The following is a 22,253-nucleotide window of genomic DNA, read 5'->3' on the forward strand; positions in this document are numbered from 1 at the left end:
AATTGGATTATAATATAATGGGAATATAATGGAATTTGGCCTAAAAGTGCTTTTTTTTGCTATTGTCAGACAAATATTTTTAATTGACAAATATTTAGTGCATCCCTAGTAGTAAACAATGTCCACAACATGATAACCATGCATTTTAATACCACTCTAACCCAGCTCACCATATGCCAGAGATGCCAAACACTCATATGAGACCTCATACACTGATCCTGCTGTAGAATACCACACACACTCATGTTTCAAATCACAAATCACAAGAATAAGTCAAGTCTATTCACAATCTCCACAACGGAGAGTCCGTGCTCAGCCCAGCTGTTATTAAAGCGATGCCACTGCTAAATCCACATAGCGCCTCTCGATTTACCACTAATGCCACATTGCAACTTTTCTCCCATAAATCTCCTTATAAAAATTGCTGACTGAAGGAGTATGGGAAGCAAACAGGGCCTTATTTATTCACTTTTCTGGATCGGTATCAGGCCCCAGTCTCATTTCAATAGATATTAGCTAACATAATCTGGACTGACATCGGAATGAGGCCACAAATCACTACAGCATGCTCATGAGCACAGTCATCTGCTGTGGAAAAGTCTCGCTGGTTGTCTAAGTGAATTGTTGTAACAGTGAATTTACATTTCTTAAAAAAATAAAATAAAATCACACGCATGCACGCACCAATCCCGATCAAGCATAACAATAATACCACCTGCCTAATACTTTGTAGGCCCCCTTTCCCCTTTGTACTACCACAAGAGCTCTGAGCATTTGAGGCATGGACTCCACAAGATCTTGGAAGGTGGCATCCTGTGGTATTTTTGCAGTATCAAGACATTAGCAGCAAATCCTTTAAGAAGTCTTATACCATATTTTTTTGCACTAGGAGGAGGCTACAGGCCAATAATACTCACCTCTGTACGGCGAAATAGCGAGCATGGTTAGAGGGTAATGCTAATGTGGCTCCAGCAGTGCTAGCCGGGGTTAGGAGCAGGCTACAGGCCAACAATACTCCCCCCTGAATGGGGAAACAGCAAGCGCAGTTAGAATATAATGCCATTGCTGCTCCAGCAGTGCTAGCCGGGGTTAGGAGCAGACTACAGGCCACATACTCCCCTCTGACACTGCAATTTGGCAGAGTGGCTTTACTGCTCCTTACAACCTTCCTGGTAGAATTCATACATAAGATGCACTGGATTAAAAGGTGCACTGATGATGTTTGGGAAAATGAAAGGATTTTAAGTGTGCCTTATGGTGTGAAAAATACAGTAAGTTGTGAGGTGAAGCCTTCAGGAGCATCAATGAGCCATGAACATCCATGACCCTGTCACTGTGGACTTGAAACACCAACAGAGACTGTCTGATGTTTTGGGGATGTTTTAGATGTTCTAGATCCCAGGTGTCTAGTCATCATACAATGTCTTCAAATCTTATTATTGCAATTAACTTCATCTTCCTAATACAATATTTATTGCACGCCTTAGTAATCTCTGCCATACGAACCAAATCCAATTGTAACTGAAGTGCTGATCTGAGGAGTCATTGCACAAGTGTATGTGTGTATATATATACACACACACAAGTCAATGAGTGTATAAAAAAGCTCTGGAATGTCTGGAACTCCTAGCATCCATTGCAGAGAGCCTACATCTCAATTTCATTTTCTTCAGTCAGTTCCAGAAAAGACTCAATAAGTCATTGTAGCAACGTACATTAACCATTGTTAGCGATACCCCTCCTGACAACATGACAGACAGTGTATTGTGCTGTAAATTGATCTACAGAACCAAAGGTCTGTGAGAATGTGGTTCATTCACTGCTATTGACTGTCCTCTGCTGGATAAGATCAAACTGTCTGCGGCTCATCACATGACTCATTTTCCACATAGGACTGAGCCTATAGGCTGTCTGCAGCCGACAGGGAGCTCACACAGCTCACACAGTTCCTGAACAGCACTAACAAACACAGGAGTGACTCAGAGCTCTATATTAGAACCTCTTTCATTCACACAATATTATCTAAGCAAGAGGTGCCTATTTTGAAGAATCTAAGATTTAAATTTTATTTAGTTTGTTTAACACTTTAGTTTTTCTTCATAGTCTGGATGACTTTAAGGTTAATATACAATGCATATTCTATATTATAATATACAAATTGTAAAATAACATAAACAGAAGTCGGAGGGCGATTTGAAAACAACATGGTAGAACCCGAGCTCCTTTTAAAACTTGTGCTGCTGTCCTCGGTGGAGCACTGTTGATTCATTTTCATTCATTTAGCTGCTTCTGCTGCCCTTAGCTGTGAATGGAGGTACGGTTTGTAAACAACTTTGCCCCGGAGACGCTTCAACGCCCCGCCCTTTGGCTGCTCGCGTCACAGGTTCGCTGGTTCCAGACCAGCAAGATTGTGGGCCAGAACGGAACTGGCTTTTCTGGCCCAGAACCTGTGATTTTGCGGTGGAAACACAAAGAACCGTTCGGGAACCTGGCACCAGCACCGGCACCATGCCGATGGAAAAGCACCCTCAGACAACCAGTATTTAAATCATGGAGAAGTAGACAATTTCCAATCGAGGAGGATCAACTTTTTGGTCACAACCATACCAGCCATTACCACTTGTTGTAGAGGATATGGAAGAGCATCCAGTGATGTAAAGTATTCACAAATTAGCTATAGGGTCAAAGTTTAACTGTACTTTAAGAGCTCTTGAGAGCCAATTGAACATGTTGGTCCCAAAGCCTTGCAGAATAGGGCAAAACATAAACAGGTGAGCCAGAGAACCCTCTTATATTTCACATTTTTCACAAAGTGGGTATATATAAGCAAAAATCTTATGCAGTTTTAACCTTAAATAGTGCAGTTTATGTAATACAGCAGAGAAAATGAGAAAGCTTAATCTTAGCATTAAATTGGTTAAATGAAACAAAGTTTCCTTTCATATACAGATTCGCTATGGTTTTCCAACCTGCATTTACCAACAAAAAATCAAATTGATCTGGTAGACAGACCACCGTTTTTTTAAGAGGCTCAGAGATCAGTAGTCTGGACCGCTCCTCAGCTCGAAAGCAGCTTTCACACTTGACTAAATGTACCAAACCCACAGTGCAAGCACACCAAGATACAAAATACAAGATACATTATATAAATACATTCTTTCTACATACTCCAAACGTTGAGCATCGTACTGTAATTCTTATGTCTTTACAATTAAATATCAGAAATTGGGGATGTCTTTGACATCACCACTGTACATAATCTGATGAGTGATTCTCCATGTGTAGAATGCCAGTCAATGGAATAGACCAATGACGTGACCGAAACCAATCAGCTGGACAGCCTGGAACCAGTCCAAACATCACTGTAAAATTATTATCCTCTCTTTCACAACCAGTCTTTCTGTCCATCACACACACACACACACACACACACACACAAACACACAGAGCATACATACAGCTTAGCTGAGTAATCTCTGCAGTCTGCGTGTGTGTATGAGTGTGTGTCATAAATATAAGTGTCAGTGATGTGCTCTTCATTGATCTGCTGTCTCTTTACCTACACACTGCTGAGGGAAACGCAGTGTCAGCAACAGGTGCAACTTAAAAAAAAGAAGCAGATACAGCTTGTTAGCTTATGCTAGCCAGTTACAGCCACTGGTGTAATGGTAGCTCAGCTCTGTGGAAATATATGCTCTGTACTGCCTGGAGAAAAATGAGAACAGCGCTTTATCTGAGGAGCTCCTGCTGCTGTTCCTCACTGCATGAGTGTTTTTATCTGAGTGCAATCTGAGAAAACAACAGCAAACAGCAATTATTTAATCACTCAGAAAATAAAGGAATGGAATTGCACAGAAAATGTTCCTCTCATCTCACAGACGTGCCCAGATTCGGTCCTGAGTACAGAATCATTCATTCAGCACAACAGATAAAGCTCCCTAAAACTCTGGATACGAGGTGAAAATAAATTTCAAGAGCAAACTGAAGGAATTTAACTGTGGCTGATTTTAGCGTTTATGGAACTATTTAAAATATGCCGTTTCGTAAAGGAAACCGTGTTAAAGTTGTTGGCGTATCTCTTTTTAATGTCTACTGATTACATTCTTCTGCTGTTTTTCTGCTAATGAAGTCAAGAAATAATTTTGTAGGAGAAAGTAATCTCAATAGTAAGTGTAGTAAGTTAGTGTTTTATATTAGTATAATTTATAATACACAAACCTATTTAAAATATTATAAAAGCCCAGTCATGCAAAATAATTTATAAATAAATAAAAACAATACTGTGATATAAAGTGAAACCGTCAGAATCTTGAAATATACAGTGATATACATTTTTCATCATACCGCCCAGCACTGACCTGTATTATAAAAGTATAACCTGTCTCTGTTCCCCGATAAGAGAAAGTATTATAGGACAATAAGACTAAACATTTATTTTCCCAGTGAAACAAACAGTCCTTGTCCCGCTGTCTGTATGGACAATTAGCTCCACTCTGGAATGATGAAGCAGCTGTTTGTGTGCAGTCTTTAGCCTGATGAAGTGCTGGGAGCTCCAGGCTTTCAGCTCTAATGGAGGACCATACAGCTCCACAAACATTAGTGCAGCTCTCACTTAAACATGACGACATTTCTATACCCGCGGGTTTGAGGGATTAAAGATTAGGCAAATCTGATTCCATGCTATTATTATGGCTAAGTCCTGATTAATGCTCTAATATACCACAAGCAACACATACATGTTTAAGCCCTGTTTAGAATGGGTTAAGTCATTCTGAACACATAAAAATGATTAAATACAAAAATATTGGCCTTTATTTTTAAGTATTAAAAACAATATTGCCTCAAGAATTAGTTCATGTAATCTGTATAAACCAATATCCGAACCATTACCCATTTTTGTTGCATTTATTTAAATTAAGCCAAAACTGACTAAACCGAATAGACTATGTCTGTTCCAGTAAAAAACACAGGCTGTGTCTGAAACTTAAGAAATGCTTGTTTCCCACACTATTTCACTTCCAGCCTCAGGAGGCAGCATTTCTTACATTTCAGACAGCCCATGTTATCTAGTGGAGCAGGAGTGATGAATGGAACATGGTCATGTTTTGACTAGACACACTAAGTGGTGTATGTTTATGTACCAAACAAACAGTAAAAAACACATCCATTTTCCATCAGATCTGGCAGTGTGCCAAGTCCTGCTGGAAAATGAAATCCAAAACTCCATAAAAGTTATTCTCAGCAGAGGGAAGCATTAGGTGCTGTAAGATTTTCCAGGAAAACACTGCACTGACTTTAGACTTGATAAAACACAGTGGACCAACACCAGCAGATGACACGTCTCTCCAAACCATCACTGATCATCAGTAAATGTTGGATTTCATTTGTAAATCAAGGAAACAGAGTCTGGAGGAAGAGTGGAGAGGCACTCAGTTTAACCTGCTTGAGGTCTAGTGTGAAGTTTCCGCAATCAGTGATGGTTTGGAGAAACATGTCATCTGCTGGTGTTGATCCACTGTGTTCTATCAAGTCTAAAGTCAGTGCAGTGTTTTCCAGCAAAATCTTGCAGCACTTCATGCTTCCCTCTGCTGACAACAACTTTTATAGAGATGAGGATTTCATTTTCCAGCAGGACTTGGCACACTGCACACACTGACAAAAGTACCACTGAGTCTTATATAATATTCAAATTTTCTGAGACACTGATTTTTGGGTTTTCATTGGCTGTAGGCCATAACCATCACTAATAAAAGAAATAAACACTTAAAATAGATCACTCTTTGTGTATGAACTTTACATTTTGAATTGAATTAAAGTTTAACTGAAATAAATAACTTTTCAATGATATTCTATTTTTTTAGATGCACTAGTATGTCTAGATAAGGCCAAGTCATGTAAAAATGCTAGTGTAAACCCACCCAAGACACATTTAAAACAGATAAAAATCTGATCACTCAATCCACTTTATGAGATGGTCTGACACGCATTTAAGCCACATGTTATAGCAGTGTAATTGCATCCGCATTGAACAAACCAAAAACAACCAGATAGCCCTAGATCTGTTCCCATTTCATTCTTTCACTTTATAAAACAAGAATCATGTCTTGGGTTAGACGGCCTCACCCTACAATCACACTGTGTCCACTAGAGGGTGACCTTTTTCATTCTATCCATCACACACAAATACTGTACATCTCCATCAGTACAGATCTATCAGTGAGTAGATCCAACACACTGTATTTAAACTCTCCTAAGCTAAGTATTCCTTTGAGCTTAAACTATTCCTCCTAGAGCTGAACTGAACATGACTTTACAAACAGATCACTGATAAACACTGAGCCATAATCTTATCTGGATCTTGCTCCTGAGGAGAACTCTTAGCATTTTGATATCTGTAAATAAAAACATACAAAAAGGTACAAAAAAGTGTTTTTTTTTTCTGTTAGAAATGGAATTGAGTAAAAATGCCATTCTGGTACTGGATAACAAGTAAAAAATGCTGTAGCATTTCCTCCATTCCTACAGGGGATGGATGTTGCTGGCTAAGGCTACATTCACATTACAAGCCACATTGCTCAAATCCGTTTTTTTGGTCAGATCGGATTTGGCTATCCGGACGGTTCACATTCACAAATGTAAGTGATCTGTATATGTGTGTAATGTGAATAAATCTGTACCTGAAACACCTCCCTGAAGGGCCAGGTGGTTTGCTTCATATTCCTGAGTTTGCATTCAGGAAAGTCAGGCCCACTGTTTGCAGCAACTCATTAGTATTACAGAACAGAAGATATTGATATTGATATTGATATTGATTATTTATTAGCATTATCAGATCACAGGAAATTCACAACATGAACAAAACATACAATTCCAGTTCATGATAAAATCATAAGAGCTTGATCTTGACTCTTTAAAAACGTTCTCACAGTCTCATCTGTTAAAACACACAGCATGCTCAATCGGGTGCTTTTAATTACAGCACATCTACTGACCTGGAAACATGCCAGAAGCCCCTGAAGCATGGAGGAGGAACCCCGCTAATATAGAACAGGACCCTGACTTAAATGGTTAATCAACTGTGCAATTCACATTAAATCCAGTTCAAGCCAAAGAGTCACTGGAGCTGCATTATATACATATGTGGCATATTTGGCCTGAAATTAGACATGTGACTAGACGTGTTAGTGATGGTTACTGTAAATACCATAAATGTAAATGTAAATGTAAATGTATAAAAACTTAAAACCACTGCACTGTTTTGGCAATTAATCAAGCCACAATGGGAATCTGGTTTGAGTCTAGTTTGAAGCACTTGAATCCATATATTTAAGGTCAGGACTTTGGGATGGTCATTCCAAAATCTGATGGTTAGCATGCTTTATAAATTTTACAATCATCTTTAAAGCGTGTCAAAGATTATCTTTGGTGCTGAAACACCAAATTCACTTGCTTAACCATGCTTAACAATAGAGATGGAAAAATTGATCAGATTTATATAAATATCTTCTGATGTTTAACCATAATATACTCTTCGACAAAGAAACGGTTGCACAAATACTTGCACCTGGAAGGAAGTGTCAGATTTCAGCGGTATTTGGAAGGAAGATAAAGGTTACCAGATACCAGACTTATATGTCAAATCATATCTCATATCATTGGTCACATTCATGTAGCTACACATAAGAAGTATTGTGTAATGTACTGTATGTGTAACCCAACATGCCCAACATCTCAACATGGAGTTGTAGAGGTTCCTAATGGTGTCCTGCCTAATGATAATATTCTAACATGTCCAACTGATATTGCGGTAGGGCATATAAATTAAAGGCATCCCACATATATTTTCAATCAAGGAAATGTAGTCTGGCAATGTAGTTGGGCATAAAATGCAATATGTGTCTTCAGTGCAGCAGCATGTGAACAAGCATAGTCCCGTTGAAAGCACTCAGGAGTATGCACCATTTAAAATACAGCCGACGGATTCAAAACCACATTAACTATTACAACTATTAGTTATTTGATGATGAGTGTATATATCATTGACGATAGGCTGATATTTTCTAATTAGCTGATCCCTAGAACTGAACAAATCATATATGGGAGTTAAGCATTGCAGCCGTTCTCTGTGCAGCTCTGTCTAATTCTTCTTTCTGTTTGAATTAGACAGAGGAGATGGACAGACTGTAGTTAGAGGAGAAAAATGAGATGGAAAACGGACTGTTTTTATCATTGAAACACATCCTTCTGTTAAACAGGGATTTAAATGATGGCAGTACAACAGCATTAGGGAATTTGGGGAAGAACAAGCTGTGAAATTCCCAGCTGAAGTGCCTCTATGAATAAGCAGTTGTTGGGCCAACTTTTTTGTGGTTGCACTGTCTATGATCCAAGAGGCAGCGATTCAAAAGTAGTGATATGTGCACTCTGAGGACAGTTGTGCTGTTTTGTGAGTTATATTACAGTGTTGTAAACATGGTAAGCTTTATATTTCTCTAACACAGGTTTTAAATAATATATCCACCCTCAATATTGGTAAGTCTTCTGCCTCACTCTGTATGTGTACCTTAACCCCATTGAGAATCTTTGGGATGTGCTGGAGAAGGCTTTGTGCAGTGGTCAGACTCTACCATCATCAATGCTGCAAGATCTTGGTGAAAAAATAATGCAACACTGGATTGAAATAAATCTTGTGACGTTGCAGAAGCTTATCGAAACAATGCTACAGTGAATGCACGATGCAATCAAAGCTAAAGACGGTCCAATGTCAAAGTTTTTTTGGCCAGACAGTGTAGTTGACCAGGAGTTACTTATATTTGTCTAAATCATTTTTAATTATTTATTGTTCATGGTAACTTTTATCTTCTTTCTGAACAGCATCGCAATCAGATTTTTCCTTCTGAGTGCAAATATTAATTTGACAATTAATGTATATATGAAAACCAATCCATTCTAGCATAAACTTTAAAGATTTAAACCGGCTTACAATATTGCAATATATATCATGACATATTGAATCGTAACTCCTGTATTGTTCCAATAATCTTTTTTTTATGAAAACCAATCCATTAAAACAGGCCAGATTCGGCCTCAATCCAGAACCATTGGATCCCTAATATGATCAGTGCTGTAAACAAAAATAAGATTTTACAATTAGGGTACATTAATTAACAATAATTACAACAGCATGTCTTAATTAATTATTAATTGTCATTGTTAAGATATTGTTAATAATTATAATATTCTTATTAATGTGTCAATTCATAATTATGAACAACATTCTTTTTTTTTTTTCCATTTTCTACTCAATTTTGCACAGCCAATTACCTAATCCACTTATTAGAACTCCCTCTATCACTAGTAATGCTTTTTTTTTGAGCTGCTACTGATGCATCATTGCTGAGTAGAATCAGAGCGCACTCAGAGGAAAGCGCAGCGACTCAGTTCCGAAACATCAGCTCACAGACGCCCTGTGCTGCGGACATCACCCTTTATGATGTGATGTAGGGTAAGAGGGCCATCTACCCACCTGGAGGGATCAGGGCCAATTTTGCTCCCTCTGAGCGCCGACAGCTTGATGGCAAAGCTATGTACAACATTCTTAACCATTATAATTTTAAGTATTTAATAAAATCTAGTTGAAACATACAGTAATTTAACCATTTCATTAATGTAACCTTACCAATGTTACCAATAAACATTTGTGATGATATGCGCCACAATTCCCCAATCCTGGACCTCCTCTGTGTGATAGCTGATAAGCACATTCTTCCCATGAAAGAAGAGGAGGAAGGAGAAGGAGGAGTGGAGAAGAGAACAGAGGAACATCTGCAGCGTGTTGGGCACGGCTGTGTGTTCACGGGCAGCTGCCGCGCGTGTGTGTGCCAACTTGTTTCATGTTTTATGTCCGCTGCCTCTAAAAAACACGGGACAAGCCGATCCTTCCTACTACACAAAACAGCTGTCCGGGGATTATGGCCAGATTAGGATCAGTTCTGTTAGAGGTCTTTGGGGGGCTGTCTGTGCTGCAGCACATGGAGCTGGAGTGCTGGATCAGGAAGATGGAGAAGTTATGCAGAAGATTTCCCACTGCACGGAAATGTGTGGAGTGTGGTGCTGACAAAGAAAAGCAAGGCCTCATTAACAGCCGACAATGGTCAACTGTATTGCTTAAGATTATGGAAATATGATCCAGAGGACTACAGCTATACACTTGTAAATTCTAAATAATATACACTCAAGATTAGGAGTGTAGTGAAATTATCGAATATATATATAATTATGGCAGTACTATTTAATATAATATTTTTAGAAAAACTGTATCAATTTAAAAATTTACATGTAAGGATTGTCATCAGAGAGTGTTTCATTGCCACTAGAGAGTAATGTTGTACTAATTTTTTAGAGATTTTATAAATATGATAGTGTGTTTCTATACTGCAATTAGATTCAAAACTGCTTACAGTATTGCCATATATATCATGATATACTAAATTATAACTCCTGTATTGTTCCACTCCCATTAGATTATGGGAAACACGGTGTTGGTCGTATTTGGGCCAAGGTGGAATTGATGGAACACTGAATTCTGATTTAGACCAGTACAGGACATCTGGACGAGGAGAAATAGGCTAAAAACTCAATTAACAGTTAAGGAAAGGGGGTTAACATCAGATACATCAGATAATTTTCCTGAATAAATGACTTATTATGTAATTTTTTTTTATTCGATCAATTATCTACTTTTCAGACTTTTCAGAGTGTAAAACCATAGGGCTGTCAACGTTAAAGTGCTAACGCAAGTAATCTGCCCCGCCCCCACAAACATTTTTAATCGATTGACACCACTAGTAAAAAACTAATGACGCTTTTGATAAAATTTCTGTAGAAATATAGAAAATTTAGAAAAGTTTATTCACAGTAGCTGCCTTTATAATATTTAACAAAATATATGTTTTTTACATTTATTTCTAATTTTTATCCCATTTTTCTACAAGGCCAGTTACTCAACCCACTCATTAGGACTCCCCCCCCCCATCACTAGTGATGCCCCAACACCAGGAAGGTGAAGATTAGCATGTGTCTCTTTTCCAACTGTTGCTGATGCATAATTGCCGAGTAGCATCACAACGCTCTCCCTGAGGATATTTTGAAGGGCTCCGTCAGCTCATAGCAAGCTACAAGAACGGGATTCGAACCAGCGACTATTTAACAAAATATTGAACAACAATTGTAAGAAGTAACAGTTTGAAGAAATGCAAACCACACACAATTTCCTCACTTCTGCACTTCAAGCTGAATTTCCTCAGTAATCCAGTGTGGAGTTAATAGTGAAATAGTGAATTCTAGGAAACGTAAGCTCTTTATACAGTACACTGACTCTCACTCTCACATCTTTAACTGTACCTATGAGTTTAGCCATTTGTATTAGATACCAGCTAATTACTTTTACTAATCACATTAACACATTAAAGCTGCTATGATTCAAATGGGTTAATATCTAAAATCACCAGTGATTTCTCAAACTCTCAGAAGAAACAGGTTGAAAAAGTGCCAACTCAACACAATTCCATCAGCCGTGTTTCCTCACGCTGTCGTCTCAGAGCCTAAGCTCTGTAAAGCCTGGCTATATTTCACTGCCAACAGTGCCACTCTGGAGGGGTTTCTCCAGGATAAACTAACAGTTATGTGAATGCCTCTGCCTTTTACAACGGGAAATTTCAGGACATAAAACTGCTGAAATATGAACACGCCAACAACAATGGAGTTCTTATAGTGGAGTACAGAGGCCATTGAGAGAGGAAGCCTGATCCTCCGCTGCTGCAGTTGTCCTGAGCAGCTGAGGAAGTGAGGGGAGGTGGGGGGGTGGGGGGTGCAGTGGGCACGTGCCAGACTCGGACAGGTGCGTCTACTGTACGACATGCTACTGAGCACTTTCCTACATAAAGACTTTCATCAGTCTGATGTGTGCTCTGTGATATGTTAAGGGTGGATTTGCAGATTAGTGCTGTATTTTTGGATAAGTGCATTTTGATTCATGGTATTTAAGCAGGATTTGAACTATAGAGCTCAATTTGGACATGATGTAATATAGTGAATACACTGTAATACTCTTTTTAAAATGAAATATACAGGTAACATCACTTTGTTTAACTAAAACATTGGCCTACCATAATCACAGAAATGTATTTATATGTCAATTGCAATACCCATATATAAACATTCATACAGCATAGAAACTAAGATACTGCATTAATCCTGTGTCACCCAAACATATAGTGCAGACTGCCCCCACCCAACACACTGACTTTTTCTGAAGTGGTTCGCTTGTGGTGAGAACGTGATCTGGTCTCTATCTGACTCAGCAATCAAATATATGTTTCAATTGAGCTAAACTGCTGATAAGGCACCGTTTAGTCTGATATATAAGCCAGAAAATATACTGCTATAAACAAACGCTGCCTCTGCTGCTGCTCCATGCTGTTTACATGGTGAGAGCAATATATGTAGCATTCACTGCTTGCAGCCGCATGACTCCGTTTACTACATCAGTGCTTAAAACACTGTTTAAAAGCGCAGCTGCACATTTCAGCTTTCTATGTTTAAGCAGCTTCACACTGCACAGATATATGCACTGGAACACAGAATCTTCTCATTATATTTACTTTCTTGCTTCTGTGCCAGACAGCTCTGACCAATCAGAGGAGGTGATGTGCTCGCATGGTTTATTGGTGAGTATTTTGGTGAGTTTAGGTTTGTGCCTGTGTGAAACCAAACCAAACAGAGGGAGAAAACTCCAAATAAACAAACTCACCTCAACTGATCTGGACCATAGAAAAGAACTACAGGTGTGAAAATGCCCTTTTTAAACTATATTTTTATACTTTTATAAATTAAGTTCTAATTCAGAAATCCTTAAAACCAAGCTGAGATGTTTACAATAAAGAAATAAAAAGTTTTCTCTATCCAATTCATGATGCATTCTTTATTCTAGCACCCCACGTTGGCTTTATCTCTCCTCAAACATACAAGTATATAATAGTATTTTAATTTACAACATTATTATAAATAAAAAGGCATTTTACATTTTTTACATTCATTCATTTATTTATATTTAAATATCCACTAGAAAAACTTACATCTTACACTTACACTTACACAGTGTGAAGTGAAGTGTGATTATTTGCAGTTAATCATAGAACATTGTTTTGATTAATTAAATTAAATGTTAAACTAATTTATACTAATTTAAATATTACAGAATATAAAAATCAACTGCCAGATTAAACTTGTGCCAAAAAAACAAATATATTATTTTTGTGTGATAGAAACAATATTCAGCTTGAAATGCTGCCTACTTTTTACTGTGGTCTAAACTCCTAAATTCCACAAACTCTGACATCGCAGGACAGCGATAAAACACTGTGGCCCAGTTGAAAATGCCAGTTGAAAGAAAAATGTCTTCTTATTACAGCAGTTTGCTCTCCAATTTAACACCCTGACAGGTGCTCTCAGTAGAGGAATGAGGCCTGAATCCTATAGAAACACAAAGGCGGGTTTGTGAGCGGAGCAGAAACTGTGATCTCTGAGGTATTATGAGCTCCCATTCATCACCTGTGTCTCGCTCCAGAGTAAAGCAACTCCTACAAACTGGCATTTTTACCTTCAACACCACATTCCCTCTTTACATCTGCTGCTGTTCTCATCAGTCACGCCTCTTCCTCCCCATCAGTGAAGAATACAGCAGAACATCACATCACATGTTCCAGCTCATCCACAGAGCACTGAGGAATAGTAAGAGGTGCTGATTTACGAGACAAAGGAAGACAGGAGAAATACTTCAGGAAGAAAAGAAACGGCAATGGAGGAGCTGTACATTACAGAGGAGGAGGAATTTCCTTCAGGAAGTCTGCAGATTAACTGCATGACAAAAGAATCATCCTCTAATGCTCATGCCAAGATTGCACACTGCTGCATTCTTCATGCTTTACCTCTAAGATATCTCAGATTCTAAAGAGTTAACATAAAACTAGTCATGCATCTTATATTTATATTATAATCCCAAATCAGAAGAATTTGGGACAGCATTGAAAATGGGAACCCAACAAAAAAACATATTTCATTTATTAATATACTGTACATCTGCTTTTCAGGCCTTCAACATACTTTAAAAAAAAGTTCTCTCCAGTTTCCAAGACCAATTACACAAACCACTCATTACGACTCCCCCCTATCACTAGTGATGCCCCAACACAGCAGGAGGGTGAAGACTAACACATGCCTCCTCCGATACATGCAAAGTGAAGTCAGACTCTGCCTTTTTTCAAATTGCTGCTGTAGAATTGCAGAGTAGCATCACAGCACAGCGCACTCGGAGGAAAGTGCAGCGACTCGTTTCTGATACATCAGCTCACAAACAAATTGTTCTGATCAACATTATTCTTTGGAGTGATGAGGGGAAAGAGCGCCATCTACCCACCCAGAGAGAGCAAGACCGATTGTGCTCTCTCAGGGCTCAGGCAGGTGATGACAAGCTGCATGACTGGGATTCGAACCAGCGATCTCCCGATCATAGTTGCAGCACCTTAGTCTGCAAAACTTCGCACAGGGAATACCAAGATCTAAAACTTTTTAAGGATGCCCATGCATTTTTCAACAAAACATTGATAAACCACATGCTTATAAAGTGGTAAATGCTTCGCTTTAACTAATCTTCTTCTTCATCGTGTATGAAATTTAATAAAATCAGTAAAGGTAAGGAACACTACATATTATTATTCTTCACATTTTCTATACTAAATTTGAGATAGCAGTCATAGACCTGTAGGAGATGTATGGGGTTAAACAAAGGAACACACATGACCACTCAGTGCTTTCTAGCGATCTTCAATGTGATTAGTTTCCTAGAAAGATTTATACTTCCAGTGATAATAAAACAAAGCTCACTTTCTTCCTGAACCCCCATGGACTGAAAAAAAAGATCTGTGTGAATTCCACCACAATCTTTCCCAAGGCTTCGTCCAGACTCTGAGACGTGCCACCAAAGGGTTTCTAGGTCAAGAGCGTTCAGTCCACTTTCCAGATCAGGTTCATACTGTTCCATTAGCAAATGATTTAACCCTTCAACTCAACTGAAGCACTTCCACACACATATAGTGTATACTAACAACTCCAAACAACCACCGAATTACAGAACAAGAACTCCCACAGCAAGAGACCTTAAAAAAGAGTTGTCTTCTCATGCAGTATCCATACCACTCATTCCTCCCCAACATGCTCTTACACAGAAAACACACAGTACATTCTCCATTATCTCCTCCATCAGTACAGAAGCCTGTTACAGTAGTGAGGCTGAGGTGAAGCTGATGCCCCGTTTATACTGTAAAACTCCGGCTCAGCACATATTCAGGGTTCAGCAGGCCCCTCTATTGACCGGGTTCCTCAAATTGGATTAATTTCATTCAATCTGCTGCGGCGCTCTGTGAAATGAAAAGACATAATTTAATAATTGTTTAACCACTGCCAGTCCTTAGATTAACCATTTCAGCTCTGGTCTACTTATAACAAATACATCTAAATACAGCAGTGCTGGGACACAGTTCTGAGTGCTGAGTTCAGTTTAGAAGAGTTGAGTCCAGTTTATGGGGTGGTGGGCTTGGTTTAGGGGTGATGGGCTCAGCTTATGGGTGCTGGGACTCTGTTTAGGAGTGCTGGTCTTAGTTTATGGATGCTGGGCTCAATTTATGGGGTGCTGGTCTCTGTTTAGGGGTGCTAGTCTCAGTTTATGAGGTGCTGGTCTCAGTTTAGGGGTGCTAGTCTCAGTTTATGAGGTGCTGGTCTCAGTTTAGGGGTGCTAGTTTCAGTTTATAAGGTGCGGGTCTCAGTTTAGGGGTGCTAGGCTCGGTTTAGAAAAGCTAGGCTCAGTTTATGGGGTGCTGGGCCCAGCTTATGGGGTGCTGGTCTCAGTCTTACTGTGCTGGGACTCTGTTTAGGGGTGCTGGTCTTAGTTTAGCGGTTGCTGGCACTCAGTTTATGGGGTGCTGGTCTCAGTTTATAAAATCTAGGCTTGGTTTAGGGGTGCTGTGCTCAGTTTAGAAGAGTTGGGCTCAGTTTACGGGGTGCTGGGCTCAGTTTAAAAAAGCTAAGCTCAGTTTAGGGATGCTGGGCTCAGTTTATGGGTGCTGGGCTCAGTTAAGAAAAGATGGGCCCAGCTTATGGGGTGTTGGTAGTTTAGTACAGCTAGGCTCAGTTTTGGGCTGCTGATCTCAGTTTAGGGTGTTGAGGTGTTGATGCACCAGTGCAGAAGTTTGTAGCAAAGTCCAGTGCTGTGTCTAATACACTATATACTGTAGATATAGACATAGAGCTTAAATAACAGGGAAAGGATTGCACCACATGACATTATTTCCTCCAGAAGGTCATTCCAAATACAGGACGTTTCCTTTTCAGAGAAGAATAAATATGGAATTACAGGATAATCTGAGAGCAGATAGAGGATTATGACTGTAACTATTTCCGGAAGCTGTCTGTCTGTGAAATGGTCGGTCTAATGTATTAATTTAGGATTTGCAAGAGTTAGTGTGTCATTGATATTATTCACTGTAACAGAACAATGACATTCCACAAGTGAGTTCCACACATTCATACTGAAAAGACACAGTCAGAACTCAATCTGGAAAATTTATAATATATTGTACATCACTGGTGCTGTGCTTTAATATGCATGTATGCTATTTGGACAAAGGTATTCCTACATCTGCACATTTACTGTTTAACCTGATTTTGTTGGAGTAACTGTCTCTATTACTGTCCAGAAGAGAAGGCTTTCTTCTCACCCCAAATCACTCCCAAGTCCCCACCTCATCCCAAATTTTAAATTGACTATTAAATTTACTTATTCTCCTATACAGTTACTATTTTGGAGATTTTCAACACCAATATTTGCCCTGAAAACATAAAAAAAGATATTTACTAGATTTACAATACATAAATACCCAAATTAATAAAAAAATACTGTTATCATATTAGGAAAAAGAAAAAAAACAGCATTAGTCATTCCCCAGCTGTAACCCAGGATGTATAGATCATCATATGCTAAATGCATTCATAAATCTAACAATAAAGCACTGCACCTCCGCCTATCTGTCGTCAAAGTGTGTTCCACAGTGCGTCACACACACCCATGATCTATTCACTAATGTTTTCCCTCAGGCACAATAGTAAATCAATACTCTTCAATCAGTCAGATGAACTAACACTGTTATCTGTCAGGAGCATCAGAATCAGCTGTTCCCTTGAGGACTCCATATCTTCAGAATCAATAGAACTCTTAGCCATTATTTAAAACAAAAGATGCTTAGAAAAGACTTGGAATCTCCATTTAAAGTATTATAAAGCACCAAACCAATCAAATCAAATTCAGCTCTGATTACAATGGAATTGACTATATGTACCCAAAAGTTTCTTTCAGACTTCAGCTCACACCATTAATAGGGAGTCCTCTCTTCCTCCCTTTGCTGCAGTAACAGACATCACTCCTCTGGGAACAATGAACACCATATGTTGGAGCATTGCTGTGAGGATCTGATTGCATTCAGACAAATTTTGGAGCACTGTTGAGGTCTGATGTAACTGATGTTGGATGACTAATTTGTGATCCCAAACACTAAACACCACTAAAACACCTTCTTAAAAGTAGTGGACAGGGCTACATCACTCCAAACAACTCCACAGCTCAATGCTGTTAATCTTTATATCAATCTAGCTGATACTCGCCATTAGGCAAAGTGACTTCAGGCTCATGTATGGCTACTCCAGTGTCCTGCTTTAATACTAAAGCTTTTTCTTGAATATTGGATATTATTTTAGGCAATAGCCCCTTCCACACATGCATAGTAACCCAGATTTTATTCTGACATGACCTGGAGAAGCTGTATATGCACACGTCTAAACAATCCCCCCAACTTTATCCTACCAGCCCCCGAAATAAAAAGTCTGGGTAATCTCCAATATTACTGTGCACAGGGCCATCAACCCATTACCAAATTTCAGCGAGTTATCCAGAAAAACAGTACATTTCATGGCTAAGCCTTCATAATAAGAGTCATCAGTTCTCAGGCTCATGACTGTGAGTCCTGTGTTAATAATCCTGTGTTAATGTGTCTGCAATACCAATACCATCACATTCTGGAAGAAATGATCAATGAGGGCTGGGTATCAAAATTTGTTACCAAAAGGTATCGAACGAAATGTCTCTGTCCTACTAAGTACCAAAAGGTAAAAAAAAAAATAATAAAAAAAATGTTGCCTATTTTCAATACTTTGATGAAATGTGCCAAACACAGATAGCCTAGAGCGAGGTTCAGCTCAGAGCAAGGTTCAGCTCAGAGCGAGGTTCAGCTCAGAGCGAGGTTCAGCTCAGAGCGAGGTTTAGCTCAGAGCGAGGTGCTCTCGCACATTCTCTCACTCTCTCGCACTATCCCCTCACTCATGCTGTCTCTCATGCTGTCTCTTGCTCACTTGCGCTGTCTCTCCTTCTCTTACACTGTCTCTCCTTCTCTCGCGCTGTCTCCACTCTGTCATGCTGTCTCTCCCTCACTCATGCTGTCTCTCCTTCTCTCATGCTGGCTCTCATTCATGCTGTCTCTCACTCACTCGCTCTGTCTCTCCCTCACTTGCTCTGTCTCTCTCTCGCTCACTCGCGGTGTCTCTCACTTCATTAATATGAATATATCCCATAAAAGTGACAAAACAGTGCAGGTTTAGATCTCATAAAAGAGTAAAACCCATTCGCTGACACAGTCATAAAACTGGAATGCCCGCTCTTCCAGGAATGATTGAGACAAAGCAGCATGTAGGTGCTGCTCTACAACCTGTAGATTCCTGAAACACAAAGCAACATTCAGCTCATGAACACCCCAAAGCTCATTACCACAGGACTGGCGTGGCCATTCTCAATGAAGCAATATTCCACAAACTGCCAAGTGTAAACAAAGAGAGACTGACCTCAAAGGGAACTTACCAGATTATCTAACTGCTGTATTAGCTGAAGTACATGCATGAGGAGAGCCGCCAGCCAACACAAACACAAACTGCTTTGAACTAATGAAGCTGTATTGGGAGGGAAATGCATTATAGGGAGGTTTAGATATTCTGCTATGCAAAGGTCAGGCTGTTAGATATTTTCCACAGTTATCATTATGACTTCAACAATACAATATATAATACTGTTTTACTCAGTACAGGCCTCACGATTTAATATGCATCAATACTGAACAATGCAAAAGCATTTCATAAATTGATTCATTTTACATTTTAATAAAATGGATAAACGCTTGAAAACAATTAAGCCCAAAACTCAAGACACCTATGTATTGTTTTAACCTCAATGTAAAACTTAAAATCATTTAAAAATTATTAAAGCCCTATTTACCCCTGGTTCATGCATAGTTCAACAAGTTCAATCAGGGATTTGCTGTGTAATTCACAAAGAATCTGCATCCAAATTTCACATTCCTTCTAGGGACACTTCTGAGGACAGTTTGCCAAGACCAGAGACTTTAATCTAACATTGAAGGCTTGGTGGACTCAGGTAAATGTTTAGAGAGCAGTAGCTTTACTGTGATGGCAATATATAATTGGTTGCCTAAATAAATATATTTAAGTAACCAATTATATTCACTGAATGCCTTATTATTCAGGTGAATATAATTGGTTACTTAAATATATTTAAGTATTATCCATAAAAGCAGTTTCCTGTGCTGACAGAAAATAAACAGCACAAGGATCACCAAGGTCTGAAAACAATTCCTGGCAACTAAAAGCTTCCACATGAGGAATTCGTAAATACCTTCAAAAAACATGATCTATTTCCCATTAAAACAAAGAGAAATGAAATTACCAGATTAACAGAGTCCAGAAAAACACTGTCCACACTGTGTTCCAAGCACAACAGCCAAAAACCTCCCTCTGATCCTTCTCAAAACTCAAGCAGAATCACAGCAGGATGAGGTTCAGCACCACAGAGTGTAGAGAGCTCCCTCACTCCCAAAGCTGCAGCTCTGAGTCTGAAGAACAGGGGTGTGAGGCCCACAGCACTGCAGACTGGTTGTCTAGCTTGGTCAGGTTGATCATGCTTAAAATCTTCAAACACAAACAAGAACAAACAAGAAGTCCGTCAAAGCTGAAGGAAGAAATCTCGGCAGAAACCAAGACTCAAAAGGGGGAAGAGACCAATTCTCTTCTGGTCATTTACCATTTCTAAAGTATTTTAAAAATAAGTAAATAAAAAACTTCACTGTACCATCACAAGTCTACTGCTTTGATCAGGTTTAATGAGATTTTTCCTACATGATAAATGAATACTGAAGTCATCCAGACTATGAAGGAACATATCAAGGAACACATAAGGAATAATGTAGTAACTTAAAAGGGTAAAACCCATAAACCAAAATACTATGTGAAGAAGCATTTTGCTGGCTCTTATCTGGGGAGCTGTTAACTTTCGGTTTCTAAGGCTGGTGGCACTGATGAACTTATCCTGTGCAACAGACGGAAATCTTGCTCTTCCTTTTTTGAGGCAGTCCTGATGAGAGCCAGTTTCATGTTTTTTTTCTTTACTTAGTTGAGACGTTCTTGCCATAATATGGTTTGGAACATTACTCAAATATAGCTATTCACTGTATACCAACTCTACCTATTTACAATTTTACAACTGATGCTCTTAAACACATTGAGAGGACAAGAAATTCAAGTAATCAATGCTAAAGTCTTTAAAACCACCTGAACCCAGCTTCTGTATTTTTAGGCATTGTTATCCCCACTTAAAAACAGTTTTATGGTAGTTTTAAGCTTAATATTGAGCTTATTAACCCTTTCAGACCTGAATTATCTTCAGTGATGGAAAAAAGCAAGAATGTTATTTTCTGTCTGTAATGCATAGAAAAGAAGACTTTAATGTTCTAATATTAAAATGTATATAGCAAATAAATTCAATTAAATAAAAAATTATTCGCTTTTTTATTTCCATTGCAATGAAAGCCTATGTGTAATATTTGATATTTCATATTGACCTTTTTATTTTACCAGTATAAAATGATTAAAAAGTGTCCTGAATCACATTAAATTAGTAAAAATTAACTGTTACTTTCCCTCAATGGCTATAGTACTACTGTTTTTTAAGGGGGGGGGGGGGGTTTATTGGTTTATAAACTTGTTCATTGGCTGGTTCATGGTCTATTCTGATGGACAACAACTCTCAAATAGTGTTATGTGCAATGCAACTAAAGAACAAATAAAGGAAATATATGATGTCCATTGTAATGGATGCAGGGTCCGAAAGGGTTTAAAAATTTACTTCTTTATCAATGTGTAACTGTTTAGTTTCACAGAGCAATCAGTGCAGTATTGAAGATCTCCAAAACCTGAGAGTTACTTGAGACCAACCAACACATCCATCCATCCATCCATCCATTCATTCATACCTCCAGCAGAACTCTCTCACACAGCTGTGAGAACATAACCAGGAGATCTTACCTGAAAATCTCGGCCCCAGCACTTTGTTCAGGTCCTTCCTCACGCCCCTCCGTGTCTCCACAGGTGGGGAGAGCGCTCTGAACACGGCGCTGTGGTTGGTGGCCTCCATAAAGAACACGTATCGGGTCCCGGCGCTCGGCCTGAAGCACTCGTCCTCTTCTCTCCACACCAGAGAGACCACCGCGTCCCGCCGCAGCCCCGCAGCCTTCACCTCCCACACCTGCTGCACGCGCACCCTCACCTGCTGCCCCGCGGCTTCCAGCGTCTCGTTCAGCTCCACCTCCACCTCTTCTGCTGCTGCTGCCTCCACACTCCGGTTCAAACTCTCCCTCTCCCGCTCCAGCTCGTTCATATCCCCCCGCAGCTCCTCGAACAGCCTGCCCTCGAACACGACCCCGGCTCGGTGAGCCAGGTCCCGCACGGAGCTCCGCGGCGCGCAGCTCGGGCTGCCGGGGGCCAGCGCTCCCCCGCACAGCACGGCCACGGCCAGCCACGGGGCGAGCAGAGCCATCGTTACCCGGGCTTTACTGCTTCTGCTGGTGGTGGTGGAAGTTAAAGCTTAGTAAAAGAACCGGGAGCCACCGAGCAACTCCTCCGCTCTCAGTCCGCTCACACTTCTCCCCGCTCCGGCCAAACTCTCCCACACCGTCCGCTGAGAGAGGGGGCGGAGCCACCGCGCGGGTGTGTGAGTCTTACTAACCCCATCACTGACTGTTACACCC

General features: G+C 39.6%; 1 protein-coding gene across 8 annotated transcripts in view; it reads right to left on the reverse strand.

Annotated features, from left to right (window-relative positions):
* Positions 1–22,253, reverse strand: part of nrg1 (neuregulin 1) — a 140,846-nt gene extending 118,593 nt beyond the window's left edge. For 4 of the 8 annotated variants that reach the window (XM_022681276.2, XM_049468410.1, XM_049468409.1 and 1 more), the window contains exon 1: positions 21,532–22,251. In XM_022681276.2, coding sequence (XP_022536997.2) covers positions 21,532–22,042 — 511 coding nt within the window. In that variant the 5' untranslated portion in view covers positions 22,043–22,251. Of the gene's footprint in view, positions 1–21,531 lie in introns of all 8 variants that reach the window. The other 4 variants (XM_049468408.1, XM_022681277.2, XM_022681274.2 and 1 more) reach the window with 3 other exon arrangements.

Source organism: Astyanax mexicanus, chromosome 20 (assembly GCF_023375975.1).
Source record: "Astyanax mexicanus isolate ESR-SI-001 chromosome 20, AstMex3_surface, whole genome shotgun sequence".
Lineage (NCBI taxonomy): Eukaryota > Metazoa > Chordata > Actinopteri > Characiformes > Acestrorhamphidae > Astyanax > Astyanax mexicanus.